Consider the following 16,524-nt stretch of genomic DNA (forward strand, 5'->3'; position numbering starts at 1 on the left):
TTTTTAGTAAGCCCTATGATACAGGGGCGGATCCAGAGTCTAGTCTCGGGAGGGGCGGAGGGGCACTATTAGAGTATTTTGTGTTGGCGGACAGAAAATAAGGTGTTGCTTAAGGTACTTACAATATTATTAAATGTATCATACAGTTCTAATCTTGTTTAAAGGGGTACTCCGGTGGAATTATTATTATTTTTTTAAATCAACTGGTGCCAGAATATTAAACAGATTTGTAAATGAATTCTATTAAATAATCTTTACTCTTCCAGTACTTTTTAGCAGCTGTATGCTACAGACAAAATTATTTTCTTTTTGAATTTCTTTTTTGTCTTGTCCACAGTGCTCTATGCTGACACCTGATACCCATATCAGGAACTGTCCAGAGCTGGAGAACATCCCCATTGCAAACCTATGCTGCTCTGGACAGTTCCTGATACGGACAGAGGTGTCAGCACAGAGCACTGTGGACAAGACAAAAAAGAATTTCCTCTGTAGCATACAGCTGCTAAAAAGTAATGGGAGGGTAAAGATCTTTTTAATAGAAGTAATTTACAAATCTGTTTAACTTTCTGGCACCAGTTGATAAAAAAAAAATGTTTTCCACTGGAGTACCCCTTTAAGGGATATAGGACCTAATAGTTGTTTCACCCATCGTTACTGCAGAACTTACAAGTGACTACAGCTCTGATAGGACATAATAAGGAGAATAATATCAGTGACTATAAGTGACATCTTCTCTATAGTCATACCTTTTGTAATTCAGATGGAATATACCGCCAGGACTTGTTCTAGCTAAATGTTCGCTCAGCAGAACTTGATGCCCAGATGGCTCCTCCCTATGTCAGCGGATTCTGATCCTCTATATGAAAACAATAATTATTATAATACTGCCAAACACCGTATCCTTTGAATATAATACTGGCACACACCATCTGAATATAATTCAGACACACTGTACACACTCTGAAAATCCTACAACACACTGTACCCTCTGAATAGAATACCGCCACACACCATACCCTCTGTATATAAAACCGCTACACACCGTAACCTCTGAATATAATACTACTACACACTGAACCCTCTGAATATATTACAACACACTGTACCCTCTGAATATAATACTACCACACACTGTACCCTCTGAATATAATACTACCTCATACTGTGCTCTCTGAATATAACTTTGCCATGCACTCTATGAATATAATACCGTTATGTATTGTGGCCCATAAAAACCATACTACCCCAAAAATTATTTATAATATACACCATGGCGGACATGTATCATTCTCTTTAGACAGTTTTTTGTGTCTAAAAAAGGTGCAAAAAAGGCGCAAGCAGGGCTTATTTGCGTCTTCTTTGCGCCTTTTGGTTTACACATTTCTGCTGATTTTGAGTTGTAATCCACTGAACTTGGCAATACACATGATATGGAAGAGTTTTATGAACTGCGCCTTTTTGTGTAAAAGGCGCAAAACCACCAAAAAGTCTCTAAAACTACACCTGCCCAGACTTTTGGTGTATGTGAAGAGTGACATTTTAGAAAATGTGACCTGCACAAAATGTATCAAATGATCCGGCTACCTGTAAATAAATTTGGTGCTCCTACACATTACCAGTACACAAAAAAAAAAAAAAGTGTAGAAAAATGCTTCACCTTACACCTACAATGATAAATGCCGGCCTATACCTCTGAAATGCCCCACATATATGCTAATAAGGCCCCATCCTGTGCTCCCACATATAATAATTATAACACTTCCTGTTCCCCCCACATAATAATAATGCCCTCTGTCCTGTGCCCCTTGCATGAAATGCCCCCTGTGCTGTGCCCTTCACATATAATGCCCCCTGTGCTGTGCCCTTCACATAAAATGCCCCCATCATGTTCCCCTCACATATGCCCCCTGTCCTGCCCCCACAGGGGGCGTTATATGTGAGGCGCACAGGACATGGGGCAATATATGTGAGGGGCACAGGACAGGGGGTATTATAAGTGAGGGGTACTTGACATGGGGGCATTATAAGTCAAGGGCACATGTCAGGGGGGCATTATATTTGAGGGGCACATGACAGGGGGGCATTAAAGCAAGGCGCAAGTGTCAGGAGGGCATTATTTGTGAGCGGCACAGGACAGGGGGTATTATATATGATTAGGAGCACAGGACAAGGGGCATTATAAGTAAGGGGCAAGTGTCAGGGGGGCATTATATGTGCATTATATGGGCACATGACAGGGGGGCCCCTGTCCTGTGCCCCTCACATATAATGCCCCATGTCCTGTGCCTCTCACATATAATGCTCCCTGTCCCTGTGAGGGGCACAGGATATGGGGCATTATATATGAGGGGCACAGGACAGGGGGCATTAAGTCAGGGGCACATGACAGTGGGCATTTTAAGTCAGGGGCACATGTCAGGGGGCCTTATATGTGAGGGGCACATGACAGGGGGCATTATAAGTGAGGGACAAATGTCAGGGGGGGCATTATATGTGCTTTATATGGGCACATGACAGGGGGGGGCCTGTCAAGTGCCCCCACATATAATGCCCCCTGACATGTGCCCCTCACTTATAAAGCCCCCGTCATGTGCCCCTCATATATAATACCCTCTGTCCTGTGCCCCCCACATATAATATCTTCTGTCCTGTGCCCCCCACATATAATGCCACCTGTCCTGTGCCCCTCACATATAATTCCCCCCTGACATGGGCCCCTGACTTATAATGCCCCCCTGTTACATAGTTGCATAGTTAGTATGGTTGAAAAAAGACATACGTCCATCAAGTTCAACCAGGGAATTGAAGGGTAGGGGTGTGGCGCGATATTGGGGAAGAGATGGGATTTTATATTTCTTCATAAGAATTAATGTTATTTTGTTCCAGGAATGTATCTAACCCTGTTTTAAAGCTGTAAATTTTTCCTGCTGTGACCAGTTCATGAGGTAGACTGTTCCATAAGTTCACAGTTCTTATGGTAAAGAAGGCGTGTCGCCCCTTGAGACTAAACCTTTTCTTCTCCAGACGGAGGGAGTGCCCCCTCGTCCTTTAACCTGGAACAGTTTTTCTCCATATTTTTTGTATGGGCCATTTATATACTTATATACATTTATCATATCCCCCCTTAAACGTCTCTTCTCAAGACTAAACAATTGTAACTCCTTTAATCGCTCCTCATAACTAAGATGTTCCATGCCCCATATTAGTTTAGTCGCGCGTCTCTGCACCCTTTCCAACTCCACAGTGTCCCTTTTATGAACAGGCGACCAAAACTGAACAGCATATTCCAGGTGAGGCCGTACCAATGCTTTATAAAGGGGGAGTATTATGTCCCTGTCCCTCGAGTCCATGCCTCTTTTTATACATGACAATATCCTGCTGGCTTTAGAAGCAGCAGCCTGACATTGCATGCTATTCTGAAGTCTGTGATCTACAAGTACACCCAGATCCTTCTCTACCAGTGACTCTGCCAGTTTAATCCCCCCTAAGACATACGATGCATGCAGGTTATTAGTACCCAGATGCATAACTTTACATTTATCCACATTGAACCTCATTTGCCAAGTGGATGCCCAGACACTTAGTCTATCCAAGTCATCTTGTAACCTATACACATCCTCTATAGACTGTACCGTGCTACAAAGCTTGGTGTCATCTGCAAAGATAGAAACAGCTGTAAATGCCATCCTCTATATCATTGATAAATAATACTCCTCACTTATAATTTGCCCTTTTCTGTGCATGCGAGTAGCTCTCTCCAGCTGTCACCTTTCTCACACGCTGCTCTGTTCTTGCAGTGTGAGAGCCACGGGGACTTTATCTCCGGGTGACGGTGCGATGATGTGACGTCATTGTGCCGGCCTGCCGTGGATGGCGTCCCCACGGCTGACACTGCAAGAATGGAGCAGCATGTGAGAAATGTGAGGGAATGGTGGAGCGGGACAGCTCCTGCTCCACCATGCTATAGTACAGGAGGGGCAACAATCTCAGTGCCCCCCCCCCCCGGATCCGCCACTGCTATGATAACACTGGCGGCGACATGCTCCTCTATCTGGCTAACTGCTGCCAGGAACGCACCACTGTCACATTACCCCCTCCCTCCGCACTCTTCCCAGCCGGCTTACATGCTGGTAGTATAGGACGTGTGATGATGTCACCATCATGTGATCAGTTTTGGGGGCGGAATCGAGCTGTGCAGAGTAGAAGAAATGATGGTTAAAGGACCTGTGTGATACTGTGGAGGGGGCGGGGCTGAGCTGAGCTAGAGTGGAGGTTGCATGTCACCTCAGTAGTAAGGTAATGACATGAGGAGGGGGTTTGTTTCAGTGTGTCACCACATTAGTAAGGTAATGACATGAGGAGGGGGTTTGTTTCAGTGTGTCACCACATTAGTAAGGTAATGACATGAGGAGGGGGTTTGTTTCAGTGTGTCACCACATTAGTAAGGTAATGACATGAGGAGGGGGTTTGTTTCAGTGTGTTTCCACAGTAGTGAGGTAATGACATGAGAAGGAGGTTTGTTTCAAATTTGTTTTCCTACGGTGGCAAAAATCCTTGCACCAGCCCTGGCTGTGACCTCTACCACAGTAGTAAGGAGATTACATGAGGGGGAGGTTTGTTACAGTGTGTCACCACAGTAGTAAGGTAATGACATGAGGAGAGGGGTTGTTTCAGTAGTAAACAGATTACATGAGTTGGGGTTTTGTTAACGTGCAACATAGCTGCCTACTGTGTTTCTCAGGCAATATTATAACAGCAGAAACAAAAGCCTCCTGAACTCACTGCAGAATTAAAGGTCTCCCAGTTTCGCACAGAATAATGCGCTTCTTTTGAAAGAAGCACTAGATTTATCCAGTGCTGGCTTCTACTGCTTTTCTGTGTACAGCTGGCCTCTACTTCAGTCACTGTGTGATGTAAAGCAGTGGTTCTCAACCTGGGGTACAAGTATCCCCAGGGGTACTTAGCAGTTCTCCAGGGGGTACTTGAAAAAAAATCAGTAATGGCAGCCACATCCACTGGTCACTGGTCTGGACCACTTTGAAAGAAATGGTAGGCTGACATCACTGCACCAAGGAGCCCAGCAGGAGGACAGCAAAGGGGAAGCGCGGGCATTGGGCTGCTGTGGGCAGTAACTACCATCAGCTTTGTTGCTCCACTGCCCCTGCAGACCGGGGACCTACTGCTATGAGCCATAGCAATAGATCCCCAGAACAGAGGAGCAGTGGAGCACCAAAGCGGGACAGTATGGTGGCCTTCAACTGTATATGGGGGCAGTTTGGGGGCCTACAGCTATATTTGGGGCACAGAGGGGGCCTAACAACTTTATGGGGATGCAAAGCGGGTACTGTTACTGTGTGTAATAGACATGGGGAGTTTGTAAATAGGTGGGTGTTGTACTGCAGAAAGAAGCCTAAAATGTTTGCTTCACTGGTTCTGTGGAGAAGTTTTGCATGGGAGAAATCTTTATGGCAGTCTAGGCCAGATAGTGAAGAAAAGAAAACAACTCCTGTTAGAGAAGACGTCATCTGTAAATCGGGGGACTGAGGAGATAGGGAGAGTAACAGGGCGGCCTGTTATAGAGGAAAGTAAAGCATGTGAATTATACTAATCATTACAAAATGTCTCTAATATGGAGGTACAATATTTTGGGAGTTGGCTGTCAAGGGGTTCTCAGGCAAAAAAGGATGAGAACCACTGATGTAAAGTGTGTTCCTGATGACCCAGTATTATTTGGTCCTGGTATTATTTATATTCTGGTATTATCGGTATTGTTAGTCTGTATATGTAGTTAGTCTGTATATGTATGTAGTGGATTTTACTCAGTATGGTGGTAAATTATACCACCACATAGTCTTTGTGTGGTGGTATAATTTGTTCCATGTATACTGATATTATTGGTAATATTGATCTCAGTATTCAGGATTTGGTCAGTAATAGTATGGTGGCAATATATATGGTGATTATGAGGGGAATTAATCAATTGTTGTCTAGTATGTGTACTATTTTAGAGCAGAAAAGTCGCGTTTGATGTTACATTCCTGCACCAAATTAATCAAAAGTCGCATGCCACCTGATGAATTTACTGGCTCCTACACCCATGGTACCCCTTTAGACTGCTTTACAGGGCTGAAGTAAATGAGTGTGGGTTTGTATCTAAAAGAAGGCTGCTGCGACTTTTTTTGCAACTTTCTTAGAAAAGTCACAGATAGGGGGAGATTTATTAAAGCCTGTGCAAAGGAAAAGTTGCCTAGTTGCCCATAGCAACCAATCAGATCGCTTCTTTCATTGTGCACATGGAAGAAGTGATCTGATTGGTTGCTATGGGCAACTTTTCCTCTGCACAGGTTTTGATATATCTTCCTCAAAATGAATCAGTGCCCACTGCATAAAACTAGTCTAAAGCACTGCATGGTGGTTCACTTTCAAATATGATCAAAAGCAAAAGTCTCACAAAAGTTATCCAGTTTATATCAGGATAAAGTCCCCCATAATAACTGCCTTATTTGCCTCAATAATCGATGCTGTTTCCATTATGTTTGGCAGCTTATATCAAACCCAGTATTTAATTAAGGTATTTATCATGGTATGCCACGCACCGGCCTATAACTTGCACCCTCATTTTTCCAAGGAAATAGTTTTTTTTACCCAAATATCCTTGTTAAAATGAGGGTGCGTGTAAGTGTGTGTTATACCCCGATAAACTCTGGCCCCGCAAAAGCCGCTGCAGTTCAATGATTTAAAGCGGCCAATTTAAATCATGTAACTGCTGCAGCTTCTGCGGGGTCAGAGTCCCGCCGCCACTGCCCAATTCCCTAAACCCCCAGCTTTCATATTTACCGCTCCTGCACACTCCGGCGGTGACCGATATAAATCATTGAACCGCAGCAGCTTATGCGGAGCCAGAAATAGTTTATCGGCCCATAACACGCAGACAGACTTTAGGCATAAAAATTTTTGCTCAAAAAATGTGTTTTATATGCTGATAAATATGGTATGTTTCTCAATATATTTATACCTATGATGCAATATCTGCAATATCATATTAATCACAAATATCTTCCCTCACATATAGCCGTATTAAAATATCCCATTAAAAACAAAACCAGCAACCAGGGAACACTTTAAACTTAGTTATAAGATTGTTTAATGAATATGAATACATTTATTTTTACAACAAAATTAAAAGATAATGTCAATATATTTTTTTTCAAAGTATATCTTAACAGGCAGCAGTTCGTTTGATCTTCATAAAAAAAAATAACTGGATAACAATTTTTTAAACTACTGAAACTCACAATAATAATTATTTTCTATAAAATTTTTCTACCTAGTAAACATTGCAAGAAGATAAATACAATATTTAATAATTTTACTTATTTTTGCATATCTATAATAAAGTTTCTTTGAGCACATTGAATTGTCAGTGTCATTTTTTAAATGCTGTATCTAAAAATGTATCCCCTATCCGCAGGACAGGGGATAAGTGTCAGAACGCGGGGAGCCCGACCACTGGGACCACCCGCCATCTCCTGCATTGCACCCTCTGTTTTGAGCATGAATGAGGTGTGTCGACTGTGGCACAAGGCTGTGTCCAACACGCCTCCTCCATGTATCGCTGTGGCAGACCCGGAGAGAACCGAAAGCTGTGTCTCTGGTTCTGCCACAGTTACATGAAGAGGGCGTGTCGGCCACAGTTGTGCTTCAGATGCCGTGATCAGTATGGATCACGGTATCTGAAGGGTTAATGTCAGGCAGCAGCCGAGACTCACCGTGCATAAAGAAATCGCAGCTCCTGCAGTTACTTTATGTACAGGACATCAATGGATGTCCTGGTGCATTAATTACCAGGATTTACAATCACGTCCATTGTCTTTAAGGGGTTGATCATGGCTACATCTGTACACTAGTAATATATCTATAAGATCAGCAGACCTAATTTTATTTCCATCACAGGAAGAGCCTAAATGCAAAAGACAAGGTCATTTGTAATAACAAATAACTTAAAGTTGAATTATATTGTTTTAACTACATTAATCCAATTTAGGATTATGTTGAACTAGACCTTACGAATGTGAGTAATGATTTGTTTAAAGGGGTACTCCGGTGGAAAAAAAAAGTTTTCAAATCAACTGGTGCCAGAAAGTTAAACAGATTTGTAAATTACATTTATTTAAATATCTTAATCCTTCCAGTACTTATCAGTTGCTGTATGCTGTAGAGAAAGTTGTGTAGTTATTTTCAGTTTGACAACAGTGCTCTCTGCTGACACCTCTGTCCATATCAGGAACTGTCCAGAGCAGGAGGTTTGGTATGGGGATTTTCCCCTACCAAAAACATATATTATACATATCTGACGACTGCAAATTTGCAAGTAGGTAATTTTTCTGACTGATTCAATGTTGGGGAATTCATCATTGGTTGTAGATGATTTTTCTGTGTATTTTTCTCTGCAAATTTGCGCAGTGGTCATATTTGCGCTTTTTCTGTGCATTAGTTTGGTGGATCTTTTCATTCCGATGTCCATACAGGTGTGCCTTGAGCTCTTTTTCCCATGGACAGCGATTTATTAACTGCAGACTTTCTGTTTCAGCGCACAAATAATGTGCAACTGGCCTTTTTATGCGCGAATATACACCAGCTCAGGGGACACGTACGTATCAGAGCTATGGAGAAGGGATGAGGGGATTTTTTATGATTGTGCAAGATTTACAGAAACGCATGCGCCCGGTTTTTAAATTCAGAGCAGCAGCATGGGGAATACACACAGCAGAAAGTGGTAAAAATACCTCTATAATACACTGATAATGATAAATGTCCCCCATTGTACCAAATGTTCACAACTTCTATATAAGTTTTAAAAATGTATTTTGTTTAATTTATTACACTAAGCATTGCAATAACAATAACCGTAGCATGGGTAGTTTCTGCCATTGATCAGAATTAAATGTACATAGTTATTTTAAGTAACTTTCTATTAACAGACAAGTACAAACAAATTTCCCATTTCTTTTTCAGTTTGGTATTAGTATCAATTTCCATGTTAGTCCTTAATTTCTAGACAGTTTTTTTTCTCTTTCATTTCAGGAACGCAAAGGAGGCCAGAATTAATCTGTATGTAAAAAACAAAACAACAAAAATCAACACAACATATATACACACATCTTTCACAATTACGATAATTAAAAATAATTATGTCTTTAGTGAGAAGATAATTCCAAACTAATGATACTATGACAATCTATAGAAAGGTCAAAGATTGTTACAGTAGTTATAATCAGGACAAGAAGTGTCTAGTATAAACATTATGCTTTCACTCCAGTGACGTCTCCAAAAAAGTTGGTGGTTAGCAGTGCTTCTGTTATTATACATTCTACTAGCTGAGTACCCAGCATTGCCCGGTTTTTCCTTCCTAATCCTTGTTGTGGAGGAAAATCAACAGAGGAAGCTTTTGACTTCATATCCCGTCCTCATATATTGTTGTCATATCCCAACCCCATATTCCGACCTCCTATCTCGACCCCATATCCCGACCTCCTATCTCGACCTCCTATCCCATCCTCCTATCCTCTCCTCCTATCTCGTTCTCCAATCCCGTCCTCCTATCCCGACCTCATATCTCGATCTCCTTCTCAATGCTTCCAAAGGTACAATAATGCACTTGGAGAGAAGGAATCCTCTGTTTGAGCGTTGTATTAGCAGTTCGATGTTTGCTAATGATTTCTGATAGCTTCAAAATGAGTCAGCAGTATGGAAAGCCAGTAAAATGCTTGGCTATACAGCTAGAGGTATAACCGATGGGAAGAGGGAGATCATCAACCCCCCCTTTCCTCTCCACTGGGAAGAATTTTGAAATGAAGCAGCAATCAACCATACCCTGTCTATGGGTCCAACAGAAAGAACAGAGGACTATCAAAAAGGTAAACAGCAAGGATCAGAGTTAGCTCCATCGAAGTGCCAGGCACACAATGCAGGTGGCATGGGCATACAATTCTATCACTCCAGCACTGTAAATGTATAGTGCTTTCAAATGGGTTTAAGGATGTTATATACAAAATGTAAATGTATTTCTAGCCTGATGTTTTATTTTGTATACATTAAGAGAATAAAAATACTTGTACTTGTGGTTTACTGTAACTTTAAACATGGATGAAATGGATTAGAAATGTTCTAAAGTATTACCTTGTGTCTTTTTACATGTTTGTAGTCTCTGGAAGGAAAAATCTAGGTTGCTCCTCCATTCCATCATTTATCAGAAAGGAATCAATTGATCTACTGCTGACACGCAAAGGAGTCAACCTCTTAATGTTGCTTGGAGAATAAGGGATCTGTACTCGTGCCCTTTGGGATGGGACTACAGCATCTTCGTTGTACAGCCATGGTGTAAAGTTCATTGATGTATTTTGCTCGTCATCAGTTGAAAATATAGGATTATCAATTCCTAAAAAAAAGTAGTTGGAGAAATGTTTGTTTTGTAAAAGATCTTCGAAGGGAATCTGACAGCAACATCATCCGAATTAACAGGCTAATAGCGTGTGCGGATGACACTGATTAATATTACCCCTTTTTAAATGTTATTCCATTGCAGATATATTGTAGAAAAAAATGCAAATTAACTGCTTTGGTGCACTGGTACGGCGACACGCTTGTTTTTTGTATCACAAAAAACTAAATGTTAACTATTATCGCCCTAAGCACATTGCCTAGTGGGATCTCTTGTAAGATTGGGCAGCGGCATCCCTTCCTATGAAAGAGGGTTTGATGCAAATATCAAATGGACATCCGATAGGGCTAGGGAAAGCCCGGCGAGTGCACTATAGCACTTATTTGCTCTTTTGGCCATATCTCTCCAATGAACCAACATTTTAAAAATTGGTAAAAACCCATTGAGTGAAAACAGATACAGTGTTAATACAATGTAGTAAAGATGACCTCAAAAATTATATACTGTACTGTGATGAAAACAACATAATCACATTGAAAAAGCTCAACTCTACTCATCTTATATTTTAAAATTGTTGGCAGTTCGACAGGCTCGCAGAACTATTTAAAAAAAAGTTTGGTTTACAGAAAGAAATTGCAAAACCTATTGTTTATACATGCTTTACAACATTTAAAAAGTTTTTGTATCTGACAGTGCCCATTTAAGTTACAGCGACATGTGCTAACCCCATGGTAACCAAGAGCTTTTTACAAAAACACATTGCACTTTGAGATGTTGTAAGATTTTTAACATTAAACTACAGGTGCACAAAACATCTCTTTTTTTATTGGTGCAATGGCTTTTCCAAGCGTTCCAAAAATTTACCCCATTTGTGAGAAGGAATAGGTTTTGGGGCTGGCAAGTGAAGATGCAATGGCTTTTTTTCAAGTGTTTCCTTTTAGGAGTTGCAACAGGATTGGTGTTCCAAAATAATGAAAACTTAGCCCAGACAGTATCTACTAGCTGGTTATAGCAGCAGCAAGGGTGGTGGACTAGTGGATGTTGTAGCCAGTGGACAACAGGCTGTGGTGGGTGGACCAGTGAAAGTTGTGGTCAAACAAATCTTATATTCTCACTGTGAGCAGTACAAAACTTATGGAAATAAAAAGGTCAGGAACAGTAGAAAACCCTTGTGGATGAATAAAAATTATACAGGGGGCAATAATAAATGACAAAAAGCATTTAAGCTACAGGAAGGCAATGAGGGAGTATTAAAGGGATATTCCAGGATTTCTTTTTTTTATTTGACTATGCTACAGGAGTGTTGTCTCAGGTTTTACCAGATTGCAATACGGCCCGAGATAGTACATCACAAGTCAGGCGTTAAAAGCAGTCTGTCTGCTTCAATGGGTGGTGCGACTGCTGGGTGGGAAGGAGATCATTCTACAGTAAATTGTAGTTTTGCAACAGCTGGAGGCACCCTGGTTAGAAAACACTGGTCTATTGTTCACAGCAAAGCATGGAAGGCAGATGCTATATGAGATTACCTTACCTCAATGAAAATAAACAGATGCTATATGAAAATAAATGTATGATTCCATGGGTTTATGAGGGATTAGTCCTGTCAAACTAGCCTCACCAGCTTTTTTTGAGGGGGCGAGCTCAATACTGGACCGGGGTGTGTGAAATGCTGGATGTTATATATCAAGATTTTACCAAAGGAGTGCCACATAAAATGAGAATGCGTGGTCTGTGGGAAAATGTGTGTAGGTGGGTAAGTGGTTCAGTAAGGTTGTGTTCAGCGTCCGGTATAGTTTCCCTCTGGCGTGTACTGGAGGGAAACTGATGCTAGAATTGAATTCATTCATTTGAATGGGACAGTTCACAATCATCCAGTGTCTCAATGTTGATGCGGGACAGTCCGGTGTCCAGAAACAATGGACGCCAGATGCCATACAACTGATGACCACTGATGCACGTTCACCTATGCCAGATGCCGGACATACAGTCATGGCCGTAAATGTTGGCACCCCTGAAAGTTTTCAAGAAAATTAAGTATTTCTCACAGTAATGGGTTGCAGTAACACGTGTTTTGCTATACACATATTTATTCCCTTTGTGTGTATTGGAACTAAACCAAAAAAGGGAGGAAAAAAAGCTAATTGGACATAATGTCACACCAAACTCCAAAAACGGTATGGACAAAATTATTTGCTCCCTTTCAAAATTCTGGAAAAATAAGATTGTTTCAAGCATGTGATGCTCCTTTAAACTCACCTGGGGCAAGTAACAGGTGTGGGCAATATAAAAATCCCACCTGAAAGCAGCTAAAAAGGAGAGAAGTTCTCTTAGTCTTTGCATTGTATATCTGTGTGAGCCACACTAAGCATAGTGACACTAAGACAACAGAAAGGAAGAACTGTCTGAGGACTTGAGAACCAAAATTGTGGAAAAATATCAAAAATCTCAAGGTTACAAGTCCATCTCCAGAGATCTAAATGTGCCTTTGTCCACAGTGCCTTTGTCCACAGTTTGCAACCCATGGCACTGTAGCTAATCTTCCTGGGCATGGACGGAAGAGAAAAATTGATGAAAGGTGTTAACGCAGGATAGTCCGGATGGTGGATAAGCAGCCCCAAACAAGTTCCAAAGATATTCAAGCTGTCTTGCAGGCTCAGGGAGCATCAGTGTCATCGCAAACTATCCGTCGACATTTTAATGAAATTATTTGCTATGGCACAAGACCCATGAGGACCCCACTGCTGATACAGACATTAAAAAGCATGACTACATTTTGCCAAAATGAACTTGAGTAAGCCAAAATCCTTCTGGGAAAACGTCTTGTGGACAGATGAGACCAAGATAGAGCTTTTTGGTAAAGCACATCATTCTACTGTTTACCAAAAATGAAATGAGGCCTACAAAGAAAAGAACATGGTAAAATATGGTGGAGGTTCAATGATGTTTTGGGGTTGTTTTGCTGCCTCTGGCACTGGGTGCCTTGAATGTGTGCAAGGCATCATGAAATCTGAGGATTACCAATGGATTTTGTGTCAGACTGTACAGCCCAGTGTCATAAAGCTGGGTTTGCGTCCGAGATCTTGGGTCTTCCAGCATACATCAAAAAGCACCAAGAAATGGATGGCAACAAAGCGCTGGAGAGTTCTGACGTGGCCAGCAATGACTCCAGATCTAAATACTATTGAACACCTTTGAAGAGATCTTAAAATTGCTGTTGGCAAAAGGCGTCCTTCCAATAAGAGAGACCTTGAGCAGTTTGCAAAAGAAGAGTGTTCCAACATTCCGGCTGAGAGGTGTAAGAAGCTTATTGATGGTTATAGGAAGCAACTGATTTCAGTAATTTTTTCCAAAGGGTGTGCAACTAAATATTAAGTTAAAGGTGCCAAGAGGAAGGGGGAGGAGCATGTGTGCCGATGCGCATGCGAGGTGCCGCTCTAAACCACCCGGCACAGCCAGCTGGAGTGATGATCCCTTTTTGTACCTGAGTTTGGAGCCATCTGTGCTAGGAGGTGGCTGTGTGGGGGAAGGTTGTGAGTGAGGAGGCTGCTGTTAGGATCCCTTGAGAGCTGTGGGAGCAGGCCGGCGCGACCCACGTTGAAGGCGAGGCACTGTGGGCACATGAAGCAGAGTGGATCTGACGGCGAATAGGAGAAGGTCGGGGAACTGGGATCCACGTGGGATGCCGTGGGATGCTGGACCTTTCAGAGCAGACGGGAGTGGTGAGAGGAGCTAAGCTCCAGCCTGCCTGTGGCATAACAGTATACTCCATATCGCAGTGGGGCAGAAGTGTGAGGGAAGTGTGAGGATAGAAGCCGGAGTTAAAGGATTATTTTTGTGAAGTGACTTTATCTTTTGCCCTGGAAGTTGGAGGGCGGTTGGTAACATTATTTATTTTAACCCTCCCGTGGATATGATTCATTAAATCTGGGGTTTCATCTGATTTCTCCACCTGCACCCAAAAGGCTCCCCTGCTGGACTTTGGAAAAAGAGATGGTACCACCTGGTTGCTAGCCCCTAGAAGCCTAAATAAAAACAGGATTAAATATATAGTTGAATGAATTGTCTGAAGAAATTTCCTCCCTTTTTGCATCAATAACTTATTTGCGCCAATATCATCTATAATTAACTTCTGTGTTCTAGCAATTAACAACAGACTCTGGAGCTCTGAATTGCGCAATTGTGGAGAAACCATCAATTAATTTATGCTGCCTCATCACTTATTTCTCTAATGTTTTAAATACTAGATAATACTAGTTTTATATATTAGATAATAGATGGTGTGTGCTAAGTATTACAATCTGTTATCCCATGGTTGTGAGTTTTGGTTAGAAGCTAATATTGTGTTGTTAACGATGACGAGAGAGAATTTTGTCCTGGTCTTTTGAACTTAAGTTGTCGAATTGTAAAAACTGATGCATATTAATGGTCAACTGTTCCATACCCGAGATTTGGGGTTATGTAACATTCTTCCGGAACGGTGGGGTTAGAGGGACCAACTGAGTGGGGCGGTTTTTGTAGGAAAGTAAGGGAGAGGAAAGAGTAGAAGAAGTTGGTCTTAGAGGTCTGGACAATGGGGGGGGGGGGGGAGAACGTAAGGAGAGATCGTAAGGACATCGACCCATCAGAAGGAGAAGGTGCGGTGGGCGGAGGCTCAATAGAAAAAAAATTTCGATTCCCAGGGGTCAAGAGGGGAAAAGTGAATCAACAAGAGCTGGAAAGGAAAAAAAGACAGAAGACAGAAGACAATCAGGGAGAAGTGGGAACTAAAGCAATGCTCAGTAAAATATTTGAGGGGGGGGGGTAGAAAAAACAAACAAAGCAATAAGGGAGGTTCAAAATCAGATATGGGAAGTAAGACAGGATACCGTAATATTAAGACAGGACTTCCAGAAAATTAGAGAAAGGCTACATGAGGTAGAAGATAAAACTAAAGGGATAGAACACAAGACAGATGAGCTAGAGAGAAAGGTGGAAAAACTGTCAAGAATGTGTCAGGAACTGAATGCCAAAGTGAGAGATTTAGAGGATAGAGGAAGGTGATCAAATGTAAGAATAGTTGGGATCCCAAGCGTTTGTTAAAAACTGGATACTGAAATATTTTGATGGACAAGGGCTATCTGAATTATTCGAAGTAGAGAGGGTGCACATGGTCCCGTCAAAACCTCCCCTACCAGGGGCCTATCTGAGAACAATTCTAGTTAGGTTACTATCGGCGACAGACAGAGATGTAATTTTGAGGGCTAGAGGGTAAGATAAAGAAATCGATTGTAACAAAATAATGCTGAATGCAGACTATTCGAGGGCAACACAGCAGGAGAGGTTATCTTTTATACATGTTAAAAAGAGGCTAAGAGAAGCAAATATCAGGTATTCATTATTATTTCCGCCCAAACTCAGGGTGATATATAAAGATAGGTTGTGGTTTTCTGCCTCAGCAGAGGAAGTAAATGATTGGCTGGAAAAGGAAGGGATCAGATAAAATGTAATAAACTAATTCCTCCTATAAACAAATAATTAAATATATTGATGTATTTAAAGGGGAAAATTGATAAGTTGGCTGGCCGGGTGGGGGGCTTGAGGTAGAGGAATTGTCGAAAAATGTTTTTGGCAATTTCAAAGTAAGGGGGGGGGGGGTATTATAGAAGGGGTGTTTCCCCCCCCCCTCTCCCTTTCTCCTAGTCTATTAGAGACACACTTGAAAAAATATAAAATACAGATTTTTCAGAGAAAGTGGATTGCAAAGCAATTTCACTCAACACATACTTGTTATTCTAAAGGGGTAAGTGTGTTAATACACAACGGACTGAAGGTAGAAGTGTTAAATTCAAAAATAGATAAAGAAGGGAGATACGTATTTCTGGTATAAAATTGGGAGGGAAGAAGTCTGCCCACCACCCTTCTCATCAGGAGTATTCAAGGAATTTTGTCGGTTTGCCAATGATAAAGGAGGTATCCCAATTATGGTGATTGGAGATATTAATGCAGTAATGGATGAAGGGAAAGATAGATTAAGGATAGGGAGACAAAATTTGAGTGGTGGAATAACAGGATTGAAAAGAATGGTAGAGGAACTAGGATGGGTG

The 16,524-nt window shown here is 41.5% G+C and overlaps 1 protein-coding gene across 2 annotated transcripts in view; it reads right to left on the reverse strand.

The window, feature by feature from the left end:
* Positions 1-6,838: 6,838 nt before the first annotated feature.
* Positions 6,839-16,524, reverse strand: part of SLC9A3 (solute carrier family 9 member A3) — a 192,121-nt gene continuing 182,435 nt past the window's right edge. For both annotated transcript variants that reach the window (XM_056520134.1, XM_056520135.1), the window contains exons 16-17: positions 10,180-10,438; positions 6,839-9,109 (exon numbers count right to left, since the gene is read on the reverse strand). In XM_056520134.1, the coding sequence (XP_056376109.1) occupies positions 10,191-10,438 (248 nt within the window). In that variant the 3' untranslated portion in view covers positions 6,839-9,109; positions 10,180-10,190. The remainder of the gene's footprint in view (positions 9,110-10,179; positions 10,439-16,524) is intronic.

This window comes from Hyla sarda, chromosome 5, assembly GCF_029499605.1.
Source record: "Hyla sarda isolate aHylSar1 chromosome 5, aHylSar1.hap1, whole genome shotgun sequence".
Lineage (NCBI taxonomy): Eukaryota > Metazoa > Chordata > Amphibia > Anura > Hylidae > Hyla > Hyla sarda.